Below are 20,246 nucleotides of genomic sequence, written 5' to 3'. Positions count from 1 at the left end.
CGACATGTAAAAGCACTTTATTACCAAGGATTCTGTGCACTGTTCTGGTGAGGGTCAGGGACGGGGGGAGTATCTGCTGGGGACATTTCTTTTAAATGAACCCACCTTTTTAAAGGCTGCCTCAGAGCACTAGGCAGGGAATGTGGGCTGAAGGTTTCCAGTCATTTTTCACTTTTACTTTGTGTTAGAATCACCTTTTCTTCAGGTGACTTCAGAAGTTTTTGATTTGGCTCTATAAAAACAGTGCTAGTTGGGAAAACAATGTATACATTGTTATGACTGTAAAATTTAAATACATAGAATTCCTCTGCACTGTTAAAACAAAATTTTTTTTGAGCCAAGTGGCATGGCTTGCGGGATCTTAGTTCCCCAACCAGGGATTGAAACCAGGCTCTTGGCAATGAATTCATGGAGTTCTAACCACTGGACTGCCCTCTGCCTTGTGAGTTTGTTTTCAGGTTGTTGGCCATAGGATGGTCTTTGGTTAATAGTTCAAAAAAGTTCCGCAGTCATTGCCTGCCCACCCTGTTGTGCCCAGGCCACGGTCTGTACCCTGTGCCTCTGTCCTTCCCAGGTGCGGTGGGGGCAGGAGAGTTTGTGAGCCCCTGTGAGAGTGGCGACAACCTGGGTGAGCCCTCTGCCCTGGAAGAGCAGAGAGGGCCTCTGCCCCTCAACAAGACCTTGTTTCTGGGCTATGCCTTCCTCCTCACCATGGCCACGACCAGCGACAAGTTGGCTAGCCGCTCCAAATTGCCAGATGGTCCTACAGGAAGCAGCGAGGAAGAGGAGGGTAAGGCCCTAAGAAGCCCTGGGGGCTCTCACACCCATGTGCTCGTCCTTCCTTTCCATTCACTTTACGAACCATGTCGAGGAGGCAGGGCCCGTGGCAACTGGAGTCAGAGTCAGAGAAACTAGTTTAACCCTGCTTGCTTTGTGGTTTATAGACTACTCTCAGAGAATTTCTCGTAGCAGTTCCTCAAAATAGTCCTTGAGAGGCAGATGGGAGATAGGTCTTATCCATTTTACGGATGAGAAAACAAGCTAGGAGCGGTCAAATAATTGCTTTTTATCCACAGTAATGGTGGACTTGGGACTTAAACTCCATTTTGTGCAGTACAGTCAGATTTCTGAATGCCCTGCCACCCTTCCCATTGGTTTTCTCTGGGCCCAAGAAGACATGTGGGAATGAAGTTCGTTCCCTTGAGTCTGTGTGTCAGACTAGGAAGGGTGGGCTCAGGGTCCCAGGTGATTTCAGAGAAGCAGCCTCTAGGCCTTTTCACCTCTTGTACGTCTCTTCAACCTTAAACCTTACACATTGCATCTGGGTTGTCTCTTAGGGTCTGAGTGAAGGCTGCAGTGGGGAGAGGTAAAAATTATTTCACCTGTCTAGAGTGTGTGATCCAGGTGAGAAAGCTGGGCAGGTACAAACATACATTGTAATTAAGTGACGGCAGCACAGTATCCGTGTGTGTCTGCCGGGGCTGACACTCCAAGTGGAACAATGTTGTATAAGTTAGACCGCTCACCAGCGCTGGGCCTTGCAGGAGGGAAATCGAATTGGGGAACATGGTTATCAGAAGACAGCACCAGCTGCAGATCTGGGATTGGCACTTCAGGTGTGTGGCCGATTTTCCTAATTAACCAAAACTACATCTCACCAGCCACAGCTCTGTGGAGATCTGTATGGGGACATGGGGAGGGTGGTCAGGGAATTGCGGTTGAAGTGTATACTATCTGGAGATACATAAATGGTTATCAGTATTGAGGCTTTAGGGTGTGAGAGCACGTGTCCAGTGGATGGGTTTCAAGAGTAAGTGTGATCTAGGCCTAGTTTTTCAGACAGAATTCAGGTATGTGAAGGGTTTCCTAGCTAAGGATTTAGTGTGATTTGGATCGTGATTGGGTGTGTCAGGGCATCAGAACCATGCTTGTGGTCTTGTTTCCTTTTGCTTTCACAATATTGCTGGACTCTAATCTTCATTCTCCAGCACGCTCCTAGCCCTTTCCTAGACTGGGACTTCACAGTGCAGCTCTCCAGATGTTTTGTTGATTGATACAGAATGCCTAAGAAAACTTGCTTTGGTATGAGATGCAGACTGTCAGATTCCTTAAAAATCTGTGAGCCTGCATGAGATCTTATAAACCTGAGAATTCCTTCCATCCCCTCTTGCAGATATATCAAATATTTTTAATCTCATTCTTATAAAGCATGAGTGAGGGATAGGTTTTGTCTCAAGTGAGGAGGAATTTGGACCTTTTTTTTAGAGGGAGCCGGCCATGTTTGTTGTGGAAAATGTAGTTACGATGAATGTCTGCTTTATGTTGCTCCTTTATCCTTACACATTGCTCCAGCAGTACCAGAATCTTTGATATTTTTGGTATATAGTATATTTTAGAGATTCCATGATCTCAGGAAGCAGGGGACATTTGTATCAGAACAGTCCTTTACTAATTAGCTTTTAAGAAACTATGTGATACGTCTTGCAGATAACCAGGAATCTCTTTTATTTGTATCAGGAGCTCAGTAAAATATTTGAATCCATCTTGTGAGACGTATTTAGTAACGAGTTAAGAATACGGCATCTGATCTTGTTAGGTGGCACATTATTAGGGACCCATCAGGGATTGACTTCAGAGTTAGGTACCTTCATCCTTGATTCAAATGATGCAGTAAAAATCTGTTCATTTTAGCCTCTGATTGACCAGGGCCACTCATGCAGTCAGAAATAAAATTAAATCCAAACTGAGAAAAGTTAGAAATGGACTGCTGAGGTAGGGTAATATTTGATTACACAAATGCAGGAAATACAGATGGGGATTAAAAGCTAAACAGGTCAGGACTAGAAACAGTTCTAGATAAGTAGACATAAAATAGAAGTCTTGAGAAAAATAAAGGACCTTGGGGGTCTTGGCAGTGACTCAGCAGTAGAGTGTTGGTGCCAAAAAGTGTGACATGATTTATTGATAAGGGCCAAGGATGCCAGGGCAAAACTGAGAAATAGTCTTGCTGGATTCTGGGTTTCTTAAAGCCAATGAGTTTCTAGTTTGAGTTTTCATTCTGACAAGAATATGGAGAATGCTCAATCAAGAAAAGAGCAATGGAAGCAAATAGGCTGGTCAGTCAGACCTGAGCAGAGGCTTGGGTTTGGGGCCTCAATACTGCATGAGCAGCTCTGGCAGGGAGGGCCCCAAAGGGTGGGGCGGCCTCTGGTGGCGGGGGTTCTGTTCCAGCAGGTTCTCCTTCAGGTATGAGTTGGGGGAGGGAGTGGTCCTGGCACTGAACTTTTTATACATTTGATTTTTTTTTTTTTATTTGTGATAAGTCCATTAGAACTTAAATTTCTCCAAACGCTCCTAATTCAATAAAATCTCGTGTCTTTTTTTTTTTTAAGCATTATTTATATATGAGAGGAGCAGATGACAAGAAAAGTCTCAGATATTGGTCAAAAGAAGCAATTTCTAATTGCCTAGGGTCATTACAGCTTCAGCCTCATCTCTCATAACTTCTGCTTCACTCTCAAGAATGTAGAGCAGTCACTGATGTTCAGTGTCCTGAGCTACTTCAGGATCGTCAGAGGTAGATAGTTTGCAATAAAAGGTTGAATTAGGCCCTTCTGGCTAACCTCCAGTTAATTATATTTTACAAACCCCATTTTCTTTGAGCATTTTGGTTTATCAGAGTTTTACTGGATAGGGAGTAAAATGTGGATGAAGGGCACATTTGAAGGCTTTATTATAAAAAGTGCTAATTGGCCATTCTTCATCTCCACAGAAGGCAGAATTAGAGGAAATAGGTTTAGTCTGCAAGAGAGATTAGGGCAGACAGCAGGAAGAACTTGCTGATGGTAAGGGTTACTCAGGCTGGAGGGCAGCAGGGTGGGGAGTGGGTGCATTGGTCCCCAGGCGCAGTCCCTGGGCGCGATCTTAGTGCAGAGACCTTTGCTGTTCTCAGGTCTAGGACCTGCCTCCATTTCTCATCTTCCCCACCCTTCCTGCTCCTGTCCCTTTTTTGAGCAGCATTTCATAGGCCTCGTGACAGGTCTTTCTGGCCCACGGGGAAGCCCTTTACCTGTTTTGGGGATACAGTATTGTGGAAGTAACTGGGAAGTAAGAAAGAGGACAGTAAGAAGCAAAGTAGCAAATGAACCAACTGGTAGTGATTATCATCTTGGTTATGTTTTTTAATAGAATATTTAGAAATTCCTCCTTTCAACAAGCAGTACACAGAATGCCAGCTTCGAGCAGGAGCTGGCTACATTCTCGAAGACTTCAATGAAGCCCAGGTAAGGCGTTCCTTTGTGTAGCTTCCCAGGGGAGGCAGTAATGCAAGTCCACTTGCTGGACTGAGCAGCGGCTGGATGGTAGAGATTTTGGGAACTGAGACACTGCCAAAATGTTGCATAAAATAGAACTTTTACTGTGTACAAGGAAGAGAAGTCAGAATCTTGGGTTACATTTAATAGCATTGGTTCTGTTGCTGGGACAAAAGCAGATGAAAATTTGTGTTTAACAGAAATCTTTTTCATGGTACTGGCTAAATATATGGGGTGTGGTTGTCCCTTGAGGACTTAGACCCCCAGAAAGCTGCAGGTGAGGCAGGAAGCTGCTTGGGTAGGAGAATAGACTCAGTCACATTTTGGATAGTATCGGGAGGTGTTCAACTCTGTTTTCTGTGACTCATTAAGGAAGCTGTTAAGCAGCTTTCCATAGTCATCACCAGACCCACTGGTTTTATGCCTTTTCTTCCAGTGTAACACAGCCTACCAGTGTCTCCTAATTGCGGATCAGCATTGTCGAACCCGGAAGTACTTCCTGTGCCTTGCCAGTGGGATTCCTTGTGTGTCTCATGTTTGGGTCCATGACAGCTGCCATGCCAACCAGCTCCAGAATTACCGCAATTACCTGCTGCCAGCTGGGTACAGCCTTGAGGAGCAAAGGATTCTGGATTGGTGAGTAGTTGTGAGCCTGTCTAGAACAGCAGACAGGAAGATAGCAAGCTTCCAGAGGGGAAGAATCTGTGGGAAAGTAAGTATTTCTAGAAACTGGAACAATCATAGGATACATGACAGAATTTGGGTTTGAGATTATTTTTGTAATTTAGTTTGTTTTCCTAGAGTATATGGTTAGGGACCTTTTTAAAAACATGTGAGATTTTCATGTAGATTCAATATTCTCAACTTGTCAGGTGAGGGGACTAAGTTTTAAGCTTAAAAATATAGACCCAGGAACGTGATTTGACTGATTTTTGGGGCTCAGGATAAATCTGGAAATCAGAAGGGGTAGATTAGAAGGTCAGGATCCCAGAGAAGACACATCATTCAAAGAAAGAGGGAAGGGGGTGACACCCTCAGCAGGGCTTTTGAAAGCATTCACATGTACCCGAGTCTCTCTGCAGAAAGGCTGTTGTTGGGTATTATTTATCATGCTGTTTCTCCGACTCCTCCATAGGCAACCCCGTGAAAACCCTTTCCAGAATCTGAAGGTACTCTTGGTATCAGACCAACAGCAGAATTTCCTGGAGCTTTGGTCCGAGATCCTCATGACTGGGGGGGCAGCCTCTGTGAAGCAGCACCATTCAAGTGCCCATAACAAAGGTACCTGGAAAGTGTGTGTTGTTATTGAGCCAAGGATGTCTGTAGCTCTGAGGCCTGGTGCTCTAAGTCTCAGGCCTGACAGAAACACACAAAGTCAGTCCAAGAGAAGAAAAATAAGTGCTTTCACGAGGTGAGCCACCGTGAGTGAAGCACTGGGCTGTTGGTGCTCCTCTTGGTGTCCACTGTGTACTTGCTGAACAGAAGGCCAGCGTGCAGTGAGCACAGCTTTCCACTGTGCTTGTGATCAGTGGCACCGTGTTTGACTTGAAGGGATTTAATTTGGGCATAGTGGGGTATACTGGTGAGAAGGCTTACCTGTCTTTTTACTGGAGGGCTAAATTGAGTCTCCTTTCCTCGTCCACCTTCCCCTGCAGATATTGCTTTAGGGGTGTTTGACGTGGTGGTGACGGACCCCTCATGCCCAGCCTCGGTGCTGAAGTGTGCTGAAGCGTTGCAGCTCCCTGTGGTGTCACAAGAGTGGGTGATCCAGTGCCTCATTGTTGGGGAGAGGATTGGATTCAAGCAGCATCCAAAATATAAACACGATTATGTTTCTCACTAAGGATACTTGGTCTTACCGGTTTTATTCCCTGCTGTTGTGGCGATTGTGTTTTAACCAGGTTTTAAATGTGTCTTGTGTGTAACTGGATTCCTTGCATGGATCTTGTATATAGTTTTATTTGCTGGACTTTTATGATAAAATAAATGTTGAATCTCTTTGGTTGTAGTAACTGGGATTTCTTCATCCATTTCTTTGAGCTTAATCTCAGAACAAATAGCAAGACAAACACAGTAACTGCTGTTTTCAAGTGGACTTGTTTGCTGTAGGACAGTGGGTCAAGAAAAGACAGTGAATTTTTTATAGTTTTCTGTGGTATCACTGTCAGAAGATTAATCTGGGTTGTCTAAAATTCAGTACTTCCCAAAATCTGATTTTATAATAGGCGCAGATTATAGTTGTCCCAAAAGCTGAGTTGGATTGGGCACATATCTTAGTTTTCTGGCAGTGAAAAAGAAATCTCTTTAGAGTTGAATTTACTTACAGCTGACTTGTGGGTGCTATACTCTCAAAGCTAAAAAGGACCAGTTGTTGTGAATGGCTGGTGCCTGTAAACTTGATGACTTGCTGCAAGGATAAACATGAGAAACAGTGGTAACACTTGAAAATGTTAGCAGCTCTAGTCAGAGGTCAGAATTTTATTACTGTCACAGTCGGAAGCTGTTCCTTTTCTACTTCTAGCATCATCCCTGTTAAATGTCTTCTCATTCTCTAAATCAAGGCTTAAATCTCTAACACCTTCTTTTCCCCCTGCAAACGGTAAATATTTTAGGCTTTGTGGGCCATTTGGCGTGTCACTACTACTCACCTTTGCTATGATGGCATGAGAGCAACCGTAGACAATAGGTAAGCAAATGAATGTGGCTGTGTGCCGATAAAACTTTATTTACAAAAACAGGCTGGCCATAGTATGCTAACCTGTGCTCCAGAGGCAGCAGTGGAAGGGTCTTTAGCTGACAGTTTCAGGGAATAAACGTCTATATGTGGTAGAAGATGTAGGGATGGACAAGGGCCAGATTGAGTGGCTACACACTGAAGCCAGAATTACCTTTCAGTTTGGAGGCAGTTGTCCAATGCATATTTATTTTGGCTCATACTGATATGAAGATTGATGGTTATCAGTGATGGCTGCGCATATTACTCCTGTGGTTCTTCTAATAAGGGATAATCAGACCTGCATCTTTCAGTATTCGAAATCTTAATATTTTTTTTTCCTTAAGGAACCTTTTTCCTTTGTTAAAAAAATACATTGTCAGCAGCAGAATTACCTTCTTAACAGTCTGAAATAACTGGAAGTTACTGGTAGAATTCTTCAGAGTCACAGCTGAAGACCCTTAAGGATGGGAGACTCCATTTCAATTTCTGAAAGAGGAAAGGAGGTCTGTGGGGAAACCTAGCTTACCTGGTGTTTTTCTTGCTCAGTGGTAACATCCAGTATTTGACCTATTTATAATTCCTTTTTCACATGAGCCATATAATGTTCTGAGCTGTGTAACTTACTGCTGTCTTTCGAAGCTTGAACAGTACCCAGGCATGTAGTAGGTAACCTCCAACAAACGTTCCCAACGTAACAGACCTTGCCTCGTCAGCGGTGGGCCGAAGCTACAAGTCCTCCGTGGTGAGTTGAGAACTCCTCGGGGGTGGGGCAGAGGCCCCTCCCACACAGGAACCAGGGGAAGGACTTGCACCCGTGGATGTTCAGTAATGGCTTCTAGGAGAGAAGTCAGAGCTTTTCCAGTAGCTGCAGATGTACGGAGGCCGGCGAGAGAAAGGGGATGTTTGTTTTGAATCTTCTGTCACAATGCAGTGGGATTATTTCAGGTTGTGGACCAGAAATTCTCACATCCCGAAACTACAGAAAGAAAAGCTGCATCAATATATCATGCATTCCCAAGATTTTCTTCAAAAAAGTACGAATTGGGGCAACCTGTGATCTAGACAATCTCATCTTAAAACTCTTTTTGCTAAAATCACTTAGGAGGAATCTGCAAGTGCTTTTTTGAATGAGACAGACATTGGAGAAGCCACCTACCGCTGAATCTATTAGATTTTTTTTATCACTATGATTTTTTAAAAGTTTAGAGTGTGAAGCAGTGGTTCCCTCCTTTCAGAAGCAAAAGCTCTGAGGGTCAAGGAGGCTGGGGGTAAGGGGCATTAAGGCTGAGCAGCTGGCTCACGTCAGAACTGGGAACTGCAGCCATGCTGCCTCCCAGCACAGCAGTGCGCAACTTAGCCAAGAATTTAAAGTCCATCTCAGTGTCAGGAATTTAAGTATTTACTTAAACTTCTACTGGAAAATAATCTTTGCTGATGATCAGACACAGCCTTTTTCTTCTCCAAGCCTTGCTTTCTTTCTTCTCCAAGCCTTGCTTTCTTTCTTTGGACTAGATAATGGCTAAAGTCTCTTTCCAACTCTGGAATTCTACAATTTGTTAAAAAGCCACACACAATCCACTGAGCGCCCCAGAGGCGGTTGTTCTTACCTGCCCAGAGTGCCACCAGCCTGGGGGTAATATTTGTTATAATCTAGTCGTAAGAGTAGCTGAGCCAAATCCGAATTGATCTGATGATTGCGAACACTGGAGAGAATCTTGAACAGGAGTGAAGACTGACGGCTAAAACCCTGCAGAGAGAAGGGCTCAGGCTGTGTCACTCCTCTTAGATCTGCCAGCCCATGTGGATGAAGGGGGCAAAGGGGATGTGTTGGAAAAGTCTTCCTGAAAATCCTACAGCACTAACTGGCCTGCCGACAGTCCCATTTCTCGACTCCAAAAATGAATTCTTTGTACTGAGTCCACAGAACACAGAATTTCCTATGAAAGTACTCTCATTCTCAGTAGGAATTTAGCAGCCAGCTTTAAATGAGTATATTCTGCTGTGTACTGGGCTGGCGAGAACCTGTGTTTTCAGATAACATAGACCTGCCTGTGCTACAGGCAGATAATTATAATCTCGGTGAAATAGGGGGTTTAGTTCAAGGAAGTAAGGAGGTTGAATGTTAGAAAGCAGGAACAAAACCAGTGTGTATCTGGTGGCTTCATAAACCATTTGGGGCTTAACTGCATTTGAACACCAAAGCAGCACATACATACCTGCTTCAAAAACTGATAGAACATTTTTTACCTTTGTATCTTGTTATTTGCGTGTGTGTGTACTGGGGAAAAGACCGTGATCCCCCACGTGCAGAACCACCTGTGTCCCTTGGACGGGGCTACACCCGGCCAGTGGCCAGGCTGACTCACCTTTACCAGGATGCTGAGCTGGGCAGCCCCACGCTCATCCAGTGGGCCCAGGTTCTGACTGACCAGTGAGCAGAAGCTGTGGCAGAGATCTAAGATTTCATTCAGGCAGTGAAACACCTACCCAGGAAACAGTTGGCATTAGGAGAAAAAGGGAGACACATCTGTGAAAGATTCGGGACAATAAGAGCTAACCTGTTCCCACCTTGTGGGCAAAGACCCTGCACGAAACCTCACCTGCGCCACAATAAATCCGTCGTCGTCTCTCGGACCCACAAGTGTGCGCCAGGCTGAGCTTGCTTTGAGTGCTGCTCCCGTGCCTGGGGCACTCTGCTTGTACCCGTCCCCGCGGCGCCCCCGTCCCCACTGCAGCCTTGAGCAACCCCTTGCTTCCCTCTCTGTATTATGTGTACTGTTCACTTGGCGTTTATTCAGGCCCCCGTGTTGTTACTGATCTGTGATGTATGTAAGTCCTGTTTCTCCAACTAGATTGTGAGCTCCTTAAGGGCAGAGCCACGACGTATACCTCTTTGTATCCCCAGTGCCTTGCATACAGTAAGCACTCAATAAATATTTGCTGATGATCACCTGCTCTGATACTCTGCTTTTCCCCAAGGACGCTCATACCACCTAAGGACAGTCTCCCTGTCACAGTGGTTCTCGGTGGTTTCCAGTTCACAGAACCCTCTAGAGTGGCATCTATAGAGCTCACTCTCCTTTAAAAATGGCCCCAAATACCAAAACAAAAGAGTGTGACTGAGGAAGACCGATTAGCTCCCGTCAGAGATAAGGCATAACTATTCTATCAGAAAGTACTAGGAAAACAAAACCCTACTAGGGGTCCTTTTAATCATTTTGCCTTTTTTATCCTTGAACTGGAATCAGCTTGTGCGCTTTCTAAGACTGGTGCCAACTGGAACCTGGGTTCTACTAATGTAAGTGCTCTGGGGCCTAGATTTTTTTTTTAAAAAAGCTCCCAGATTCTCATGTGGAGCCAAGGTTGAGGATAACCTCCCTAAAGGAGATACACGATATATGTATGTACACAGGCACACACACACACACGTAAGAGACAACACTACTCTAGCTGTCTGAAAACAAGTTCCAAACTGGTCCATCCTGATCCAAAAGGTTGCTAAGAAAGTAAACTCTATGTGCTTTTCATTAGTCTTTCTATGGTGTCATAAAAGCTTTTTAAAAATTTCTTTAAATTCTTCTTGGTCTTGGGACTTCCCTGGCAGGCCAGTGGTTAGGACTTTGCACTTCCACCACAGCGGGGGCACAGGTTTGATCTCTGGTTGGGGAACTAAGAGCCCGCATGCCACAAGAAACAAAAATCTTTCCTTCTGAGGGGTAAGCATATATTATCTATAGCTGCTCACCAGGTCCTATGGTATAATATTTCAGAAATTCAGACATTTTAAGTTCCTTTTTAGTATTCCCTCTTAGTTTTTGTCCATTGTAAACTGTTAAAAATGTTTAGACAGAGACCACAAAGCTGCTGAATGACAGTTCCCCCTATCCTGGCAAGTCAAAGTGTCTAAGTGATCAGGCTAGAAGCAGCCAGCTCTACTTACAGGTTTCAACAAGATAAAGGATTGGGCCAGCAGATTGCTCAGGAAGTGGTCGTGAGCCAATCGGATGCTTTCAAAGTCTCGGGTCGAATTGATTTGATGAAGCAGCTGTGAGAACTGAGACTCCAGCACATCTACCTTAAGACAGTTACACAAATCATTTTAGTACCCTGCTCAGTCTAAGGACTCAAGGACATTAAGGTGCCTGAGCGATGAAATAGAAATTCTTTGTCCCTACCAACCTCCAGTGTCTTGGCAGATCCCTCCTATCCCTCATTCCCTCCACTGATTGACTTGGTTAAGTCCTGTGGGATCCCAAAAGTTACAGCAAACTAGGTTCAACAGGCATGTACAGCATGACTGTTGAGTGGATGAAGGAGAATGAGGAGTCAAGGTCCTTATTTCTACTTTCCTCTAAAATGCCCCCCAAGAAACAGCCCTAGTGATATAATCCACGGATTTTCAGACCCCAGTTTTTCACCAAGTGCAGGATTCTTCTTCAGCGACTCCTGCCAACCTGGGTTTTTTTCCTACCCCTTTCTTATCCCACAATGCAGACCTGGAGGTAGTACTGCAGGTTATCCACCAAGAATGCCATGCGGTTTCTGAGGCGCCACTTGACTGCGTCGCTCTGGTTGGACTTGAGGTGCTTGCGCTGCATCTGTAGGGCCCAGCAGTGCTGCAGCTCGGCTTGCACCCGGCGCACACTCAGCAAGTACTTGAAAACGACGTTGTACCTGGACGGGAACACCAGACCATTCAAGATAAAACGTCACGCCCCCCCACCTCCGCCCACGTGACAGACCCTAGGACTCTGTGCCACCCACCTGTCCCCAGAAGGCAAGAAGGACATCAGAATGGCTAGAAACGTGATCAGGGAAACTGGTTTATTTCTATGATGGAAAATTGCACAGCCATCAAAATGAAAAAAACTTTAGCTGTACATTAGAAAATGACTCCCAAGTGATAGGATTTTTCAGTTTCCCTTTTTTATTCACAGACTACATATAACCTGATATCTTTTTGGTAATGCTTAAAACCAATTAAGTAGAAAAAATGTACTTTGGGGGAACATATTTAGATGTTATAAAACTATAAACACGATAGAAAACATTGCGTTTAGGATAGTGGTCACTTAGGGCTGAGGGAGGCAAGGGAGCAGGGCTGAGAAGGTCCACACAGGTAGACAGACATTAGGGTCAGTGCAGTAGATTTTCTTCTAGAAGTGGTTTTATGTTGTGTGTAAGAAGGAGGGGAGGAGGGCCTTGCATGGACCAATAAGAATGTGCTGGGAACCAAGGATTTTGGTTACTGTGATTCTCCCTGAAGACCAGGAGAGAGAGAAAATTAAGGGCCCCCTGGGGAGGGGGGAATAAATGAGGAGGGTAGGATTAACAGATGCTCACTGCTGTATACAAAACAGACAAGGTCCTGCTGTATAGTACAGGGAACTATTCAGTATCTTAAAAGCCTGTACTAGACAAGAATACGAAAAATATGAATCACTGCTGTACACCTGACACTAACAACACTGTAAGCCAACTCCACTTCAGTTAAAAAAGTCAAGGCTCCCCTCACTGAGCTCAAAGCAGCTGCCTGACGCTGAGTCCTGTCTTGAGAAGATGCATGGGAAGAGCAGCCAGTTCCTGGTGGAAATAGGCTTATTTACCTATTCTTACCGATTCTCAGGGAGGCTTGCGTAAGAACCTGATTCCATCTGGCTTTAAAACGTTTTTATTTCTAATGGAACAATGTACTGAAAATAGTACATACACCTTGTTTGGATTCTGATTTGAACAAACCCAACCATAGAAAGACAAGTTTTAGGTAAGAAGGGAAACTTCAATATGGAACTATTGTTACTTTTACTGGGTGTGATAATGGCATTGTAGTTACGTTAAAAAATGTTCCTTTTTTGAATTGCATAGTGGTGGAGTGAAATGATGACTGGGATTTGCTTTAGAAGGCTCTGGCCAAAAAGAGGAGATGAATCAAACAGCATGACATGGCTGGTTACTGGAGATAGACGCTGTGTCTGTGGGAGTTTGTTACAGCCCATACTTTTGTTTACATTCGGGAATTTTCATAATAAAATGTTTAAGAAAATACTTCTGAGCTTGATTTCTTCAAGGGTGTTAGGAGCCTATGAAGTGAGGAGAAAAGTGGACTGGGACCTACAGGTGCTCTCAGGAGAGTCCGGGCAGCTCACCTGGGCGGGCTGTGGCTCTGTGTCTTCTCCCTGAACCAGCTCTGTCTTTGCAGTGTATGTCTATAGTGTCTCGTACCCTAAGCTGCTCTGCCCCCAGAAGTTGAGGCTTGCGTACAGGCATGGGGAGGAGGAGAGGCCACACACTGGCAGCCTGTAAATTGCTCCTTGTGTGCGTGCTCTTTGCGACCCCGTGGGCTGTTGCCAGCCAGGCTCCTCCGTTTATGGGATTTCCCTGGCAAGAATACCGGAGTTGGTTGCCATTTCGTCATCCAGGGGATCTTCCCGACCCAGGAATGAACCCATGTCTCCTGCTTTGGCAGGTGGATTCTTTTATCACTGCACTGCCTGGGAAGCCCAAATTGCTCCTTACTTTGCAATTAAAAAAAAAAAGGTTTTAAGGGTTTGACCCTCCCAGTCATTGCAGCATTCACTGCCGTCTCACACGTACAGCCTCACTTTCTAGTGTTGTCTCCGGCCCCTGAAGGCATCCGAGTTCACAGCCCCTGATTTACAGACTGTTAAAGCGTCGGCTGGCTCTCTCGCTCCCACCAGTTCTACTCCTGATACTTTCTTCCGTGGAATTAAGTTGGATAATCATTACCTGTGAGAAACTCAGAAATACTCACTTTTCCAGGACAGCAGGGGTGAAGAGAATGTGTAGTGGCCACTGCACTTTGTAGGAGAGACCCAGGGCCGCCCAGCCGGATGCTGGGGCTTCCCGCGGAGAAGTTTCCCGAGAAGGTCCTTCTCTTGCCTGAGGAGCATCTGTTAAGAACAGAGAAGATGACTTTGCTCATCTAGAACCAGAGTTTCAACAAGGTGAGAGATGAGTGCTCGCTTGAGCCGGCAGTGTGAGAAGCAGAGAGGGCACACAAAAGGACTTGTAGGGGGCAAGGAGACGCCCGTGCGGGGTTCTCGCAGGAGATCTTTCACAGGGGTTCTTTTTTCAGCCGTAAAGAATGGCGGCTATAAATAAACAGACCATTCCAGCAGCATGACGAAAACAAAACCATGGCCTGGCTGTCTCTTAGCATCTCTTGACTTCCCTTTTGTGTAAAATTAGGGCGCTGGATTAGGTGATTTCTGAGGTACAAAATTATATGGTTTCTGCAGAAGTGGATGGAAGCAGAAGAGACAACGACCGGTAGGAGCAGAGAAGGCGCGTGAAAGCAAGGCAGACCTTTGTGCTCCTTGCCGTGATACTCGATCGTCAGGTGCAGCAGAGGGAGCAGGTTGTCGTCGTCTAGCAGCACCTTGTGCGCCGACTGCTGGAAGGCCACGTTCACGTCTGCGAAGGAGGACACGGGCCAAGAGGAGGCCTGGCTCTGCCACACGTCCCAGCTCCTCTGGCTTTCCATCTCTCCCCCAGCCCGCCCAGCTCTAATAGCAGCTGCTTTTGCTGACTAGCAAGCGTTCCTTCTCCTCTTGCTAATAAGAGCATCCTGGTTTTCCCTGAGGAATCACCCTGGCCCAGAACAATCCATGTAGTTCCAGCGGGGGCTGGTGACCCAGTGGTGAGCTATCTTGTTACATTATGCTGTTTAGGGATAGGAATATGACCCAAGCCAGGCCAATCCAGAGGTTCTATTCAGATTCTGAAAGAGGGCAGCTCTTTTTTTTTTGAGATAAACGGAGTCAGTAAGATGTGAACTTGGTTACAGGCCATCTTGCTACCATACAGAGGAGACCTGTTTCAGAAGAAAAGGCAGAGGCGAAAGATGGAATGGCACCAAGCCCTGAAGGCGCCAGGTAAGCCTTGGAGCAAACTGCCTAGAGACATCATACCTGTGGCTTTTTCAATTATGAGAATCAATAAATTCTTTTTTCCTTTGCTTAAGTGAATTTGAATTGGAAGTGGATGGGATTTGAATTGAGTTTTCTGACACCTGCAACCTAGAAAGCCCTATGTAAGTACAGTGGACATCTGCGGTTTTACAGAGCTAGAAAAATGGTAACCCTGTTTTCTCTCCTACCTCTCCCACACCTTTTTTTTGACACTCAGCCTTACCCAACTCTCATGTAGTTCAAATGGGAATGGTTATCCTTCCTGTCAGTCAAGGGTGAACACTTAATTGAAGGAGACATTTTCTTTGGCTGCACTGTGACCCATGTGGGATTTTAGTTCCCCAGGGATCAAACCAGTAAGCCCTGCAGTGGAAGCATGGAATCTTAACCACTGGACCGCAGGGAAGTCCCCAAATAAACAGATCTTCATGGCTGACCTCTTTGATACAGGGACAGGTGTACAATCTAGTTGGACTAATCAAAACCCCTTCCCTGGAATCCTTTAACCTGCTACCAGAGAGACCAGGTTTGACTCCCCCAGCAGACGCTGTGAGCTATGTTCCTGGGAGCTGCTGGTGGCCATGTGGCCACAAGGGACTGGAAGGCAATCAGAACACAAGAGGCACAGACAATCCTAGCAGTGAGAGAATCCTGGCAGTCCCTGGTTCTTAGGCCCAGCTACATCCCCATGGGCTTCCTCATTGGCCCGGTGGTAAAGAATCTGCCTTTCAATGCAGGAGACACTGGTTTGAGCCCTGGGTCAGGAAGATCCCCTAGAAAAGGAAATGGCAACCCACTCCAGTATTCCTGCCTGGAAAATCCCTTGGACAGAGGAACCTGGTGGGCTACAGTCCATGGGGTCACAAAAGAGACATGACTTAGTGATTAAAACAACAACAAATACCCTTTCCCACTGGAGTTACAGATACAATAGCAAATAAATTCCCCTCTTCTACCGAGGTTATTTTCCATCACTGACAACCTAAACAGTTCTAATACAACAAGGGGCAATAAGTCCCAATATGGGGACTTCCTGGGTGGTTCAGTGGTTAAGACTGCATTCCCAATGAAGGGACCAGGGGTTCAATCAATCCTTGGTCAAGGAACTAAGTTTCAGCATGCTGCATGGCTCAGCCAAAACAAAACGTCCTAATATGTCCCTTAAGAGATATATGGCTACAGGGACTTCCCCAGTGGCCCAGTGGTTAAGACTTTATCTTCCAATGCAGGGGATGCAGGTTTGATCCCCAGTAAGGGAGCTCAGATCCCACATGCCTCCAGGCTAAAAAAACAAAACAGAAGCAATATTGTCACAAATTCAATACAGACTTAAAGAAATATATGGCTATAATCTGATGAGATGAACTGAACAATTCGTTTGAAGGCTTGTACCGCCTCTTCCAGGAAGGGTCACGAGCTGAGGCTGTTCCCAGTGACAACAGTGTGAGCATACCTGAGCAGCCTTCTATCTTTGGAAACACTCTTAACTCACCAGGCTACTTTAAATGTGGACCAGATCTAAATGGTTCAGCAGCAAGCTAAGCCATCCCCTATAGCCCTGGGACTTCAGTAAGCTGGTAATTCTCAGGCCCCAGGGTGATTACCATGTTCAGTTACTGCAGTGGGTGGTGTTTTTAACATGTGTTGAGCTGTATCAATGAAGGCCTGAAACAGTTCTCCACGTCCCAGAAGGTAAAAGTCTTTAATGATCTGCAGAAAGAATTTCAATTTTTAATTCAGTAAACCAGCAAGGCCAGGAGCTCTTCACTATCCTAAGAGATTTATGCATATAATTTCAAGTTTCATCTGTTTCACTCCAGCTTACAAAAGGACATAGGGTTTTGGCATTTTAAAGGAGCATACTTGGTAATGGGTGACTGGCATGTCTTTGATCTTATTTATTCAATAAAAACACAATTATGCCAGAAGAAAGTAAACAGCCGAAGCTTTGTGCTAGAGTAAATCTGTAGTGTTAGATGGAGTTTGCCCACCCACCTGGATGAGGACATAAAAAGCCACTCTAGAAGTCAGGATAGGCAACCAGTGCCCTCAGAAGAGGCTGGAGAATAAAGGCATTGACCACCAGCATCATTTTAAGAGTTAAAAGAAGAGCTAAGCTATTACCTTCAGCTGACCCAGTAAATCTGACTCTTCCACCATCAGCTTCCAGAGATGCTGTGAGAAGAACCAACAATACAGGGTCAAAGTTTCATTACAATGAAAACTCCTACAAAGAATGGTTCTGTGAAAATCCAGCAATGTATTGAAAAAAGTATACATACCATGACCACACTGGGTTAATCCCAGAAATAAAAGTTTAAAAGGTAAGAAAATATGAGATGGAAATACTCTGGAATTAGACAGTGGTGATGGTTGTATAACATTGTGAACATTAAAAAAAAAGTGAACCTGCCTATTTTTAAATGGCTCAAATGTTTAACTTTGATGTTTTTCAATCTCAAAAAAAATTTTAATATGAATATAACTTATTAAAGTTAATAACTTTAATAACTATATTAAAGATTAAAAAAGAAAAACCATGATTGCCTCAACAGATGCAGAAAAAGCATTTGATAAAACATCTGTTGATAGTTTTAGAAAGCAAAGATTAGAAGGAAATCTTTTTATTCTGATAAAGGGTATATACCAAAATCCCACAGCTAACAACCTATTTCACAGCAAAACATTAGAAGAAATTCCTTTTAAAGTCATTCAATATTGTACTAAAGATTTGCTAATATGGGGAAAAAAAAAATAATTGAAAAGGAAGAAACAAAACTTACTATTGTCAGATAATATCACTACCTGCAGAGAGTCCAAGAGAACTGACATAAACTATTAGAACTAGTAAGAGAATTTGGCAAGCTTGATGATGAATATAAAAAATCCACTACATGGCCATTACCGCATCAAAGGATCCTTACTAGGATTTGCCCAGTGATGTGATTGGTGTTGATTCAGTGTGCCTGGAATCCCTACCTGGGTGTTCCTACTCTCTGCCCTCTCTCACTGGAACTGACACAGACTAGGCCCTTCTCCAATACACAACAGCTGACCTCCCCAGGGGAATGTGTGCACACAGGTCAAAGTAATTAGACCCGGGAGGTGTAAAAGAGGTGTGACAGACTAGACAGACATGGGCTTCCCAGGTGGCTCAGTCGTGGAATCTGCCTGCTAATGCAGAAGATGTGGGTTCAATCCCTGGGTCAGGAGATCCCCTGAACAAAGAAACGGCAACCCACTCCAACATTCTTGCCTGGAGAATTCCATGGACAGAGGAGACTGGTGGGCTACATTTCAGAGGGTCACAAAGAGCTGGACAAGACTGAGCGACTAAACAGCAACAGCAGATAACACTGGAGAAGTTTTAGAACTGCCTGAGGGGGTAGTATAGTTAGCCACCCAGATCTCCCCAGTAATACTGAGACATTCCATACGCCAGCTGTTCAGAGTACTATCTGTTACTGGCACTTTTGGCTAAAGGGAGCTACCGTGCCCATGGTTCCCTCCTGAGGAACCAATTTCTGATAGATGCAGAGGTACAATGGCCTAGCCCTCTAACCTCAATTTGGGACATCTCTGGAAGGGCCATTCTAGCTTCAGAACTCTCCAAAAGATTGGCCAAGGCTTCTGTTGCAACTGCATCACAGTTTATTTGCTCTGGAATCCTAACCACCAGGTCACTAGGAACCCTCCTCTTGCTTTTCCCCCAAATTTAAAATACTCTTTATAAATATGTTTAAGAGGCAAGGATAACAGGAGTATAAATAAACAAAAATAAATCATAAAAAGAACCAAGATGTTGGATCAACTGAATATCCATATACAAAAAATTAAAACTTGATCTATACCTTGTACCACATACAAAAATTAATTAGAAATGATTATGAACCTAATTGAAACTAAATACTATAAGTTTTCTAAAAGAAAATAGAAAAATTTTGTGACACTGGGTTATGCAAAGGTTTCTCAGTCACAATGCCAGAAGCATGAACCACAAAATACATAGAAATTGATAAACTAGACTTAATCAAAATCAACACCTTTTGCTCTTTGAAAGCCTCTTAAGAGAATGAAGAGACACGACCCAGATAATCACGATGGTGTGATCACTCATCTAGAGCCAGACATCCTGGAATGTGAAGTCAAGTGGGCCTTAGAAAGCATCACTACGAACAAAGCTAGTGGACGTGATGGAATTCCAGTGGAGCTATTGCAAATCCTGAAAGATGATGCTGTGAAAGTGCTCCACTCAATATGCCAGCAAATTTGGAAAACTCAGCAGTGGCCACAGGACTGGAAAAGGTGTTTTCATTGCAATCCCAAAGAAAGGCAATGCCAAAGAATGCTCAAACTACTGCACAATTGCACTCATCTCACACGCTAGTAAAGTAATGCTCAAAATTCTCCAAGCCAGGCTTCAGCAATATGTGAACCGTGAACTTCCAGATGTTCAACCTGGTTTTAGAAAAGGCAGAGGAACCAGAGATCAAATTGCCAACATCCGCTGGATCATGGAAAAAGCAAGAGAGTTCCAGAAAAACATCTACTTCTGCTTTATTGACTATGCCAAAGCCTTTGACTGTGTGGATCACAATAAACTGTGGAGAATTCTTCAAGAGATGGGAATACCAGACCACCTGACCTGCCTCTTGAGGAAACCTGTATGCAGGTCAGGAAGCAACAGTTAGAACTGGACATGGAACAACAGACTGGTTCCAAATAAGGAAAGGAGTACGTGAAGGCTGTATATTATCACCCTGTTTATTTAACTTATATGCAGAGTACATCATGAAAAACGCTGGACTGGAAGAAACACAAACTGGAATCAAGATTGCTGGGAGAAATATCAATAACCTCAGATATGCAGATGAAACCACCCTTATGGCAGAAAGTGAAAAGGAACTAAAAAGACTCTTGATGAAAGTGAAAGTGGAGAGTGAAAAAGTTGGTTTAAAGCTTAACATTCAGAAAACAATGATCATGGCATCCGGTCTCATCACTCTGTGGGAAATAGGTGGGGAAATAGTGGAAACAATGTCAGACTTTGTTTTTCTGGGCTCCAAAATCACTGCAGATGGTGACTGCAGCCATGAAATTAAAAGACGCTTACTCCTTTATGACCAACCTAGATAGCATATTCAAAAGCAGAGACATTACTTTGCCAACAAAGGTCCGTCTAGTCAAGGCTATGGTTTTTCCAGTGGTCATGTATGGATGTGAGAGTTGGACTGTGAAGAAGGCTGAGCACCGAAGAATTGATGCTTTTGAACTGTGGTGTTGGAG

At 44.4% G+C, this 20,246-nt stretch overlaps 2 protein-coding genes across 6 annotated transcripts in view; one reads left to right on the top strand and one right to left on the bottom strand.

Moving 5' to 3' along the window:
* TP53BP1 (tumor protein p53 binding protein 1) overlaps positions 1 to 6,321 on the top strand; it is a 68,111-nt gene extending 61,790 nt beyond the window's left edge. For 4 of the 5 annotated variants that reach the window (XM_010836143.1, XM_010836142.1, XM_010836144.1 and 1 more), the window contains 5 exons: positions 575 to 790; positions 4,189 to 4,283; positions 4,750 to 4,949; positions 5,449 to 5,594; positions 5,969 to 6,321. In XM_010836143.1, the coding sequence (XP_010834445.1) occupies positions 575 to 790; positions 4,189 to 4,283; positions 4,750 to 4,949; positions 5,449 to 5,594; positions 5,969 to 6,156 (845 nt within the window). In that variant the 3' untranslated portion in view covers positions 6,157 to 6,321. The remainder of the gene's footprint in view (positions 1 to 574; positions 791 to 4,188; positions 4,284 to 4,749; positions 4,950 to 5,448; positions 5,595 to 5,968) is intronic. The other variant, XM_010836145.1, reaches the window with a different exon arrangement.
* Positions 6,322 to 7,018: 697 nt separating this feature from the next.
* The window catches only part of TUBGCP4 (tubulin, gamma complex associated protein 4), a 42,076-nt gene continuing 28,848 nt past the window's right edge, over positions 7,019 to 20,246 (bottom strand). The window contains exons 10-18 of the mRNA XM_010836135.1: positions 17,085 to 17,135; positions 16,565 to 16,670; positions 14,356 to 14,463; positions 13,802 to 13,940; positions 11,526 to 11,703; positions 10,970 to 11,104; positions 9,396 to 9,512; positions 8,637 to 8,776; positions 7,019 to 8,005 (exon numbers count right to left, since the gene is read on the bottom strand). Of these exons, the coding sequence (XP_010834437.1) occupies positions 7,993 to 8,005; positions 8,637 to 8,776; positions 9,396 to 9,512; positions 10,970 to 11,104; positions 11,526 to 11,703; positions 13,802 to 13,940; positions 14,356 to 14,463; positions 16,565 to 16,670; positions 17,085 to 17,135 (987 nt within the window). The 3' untranslated portion in view covers positions 7,019 to 7,992. The remainder of the gene's footprint in view (positions 8,006 to 8,636; positions 8,777 to 9,395; positions 9,513 to 10,969; positions 11,105 to 11,525; positions 11,704 to 13,801; positions 13,941 to 14,355; positions 14,464 to 16,564; positions 16,671 to 17,084; positions 17,136 to 20,246) is intronic.

The sequence above is a fragment of the Bison bison genome, unplaced genomic scaffold, assembly GCF_000754665.1.
Source record: "Bison bison bison isolate TAMUID 2011002044 unplaced genomic scaffold, Bison_UMD1.0 scf7180017864061, whole genome shotgun sequence".
Classification (NCBI taxonomy): domain Eukaryota; kingdom Metazoa; phylum Chordata; class Mammalia; order Artiodactyla; family Bovidae; genus Bison; species Bison bison.
Note: the sequence above shows the minus strand (reverse complement) of the source record. Positions and strands in the feature narration are given on the sequence as shown.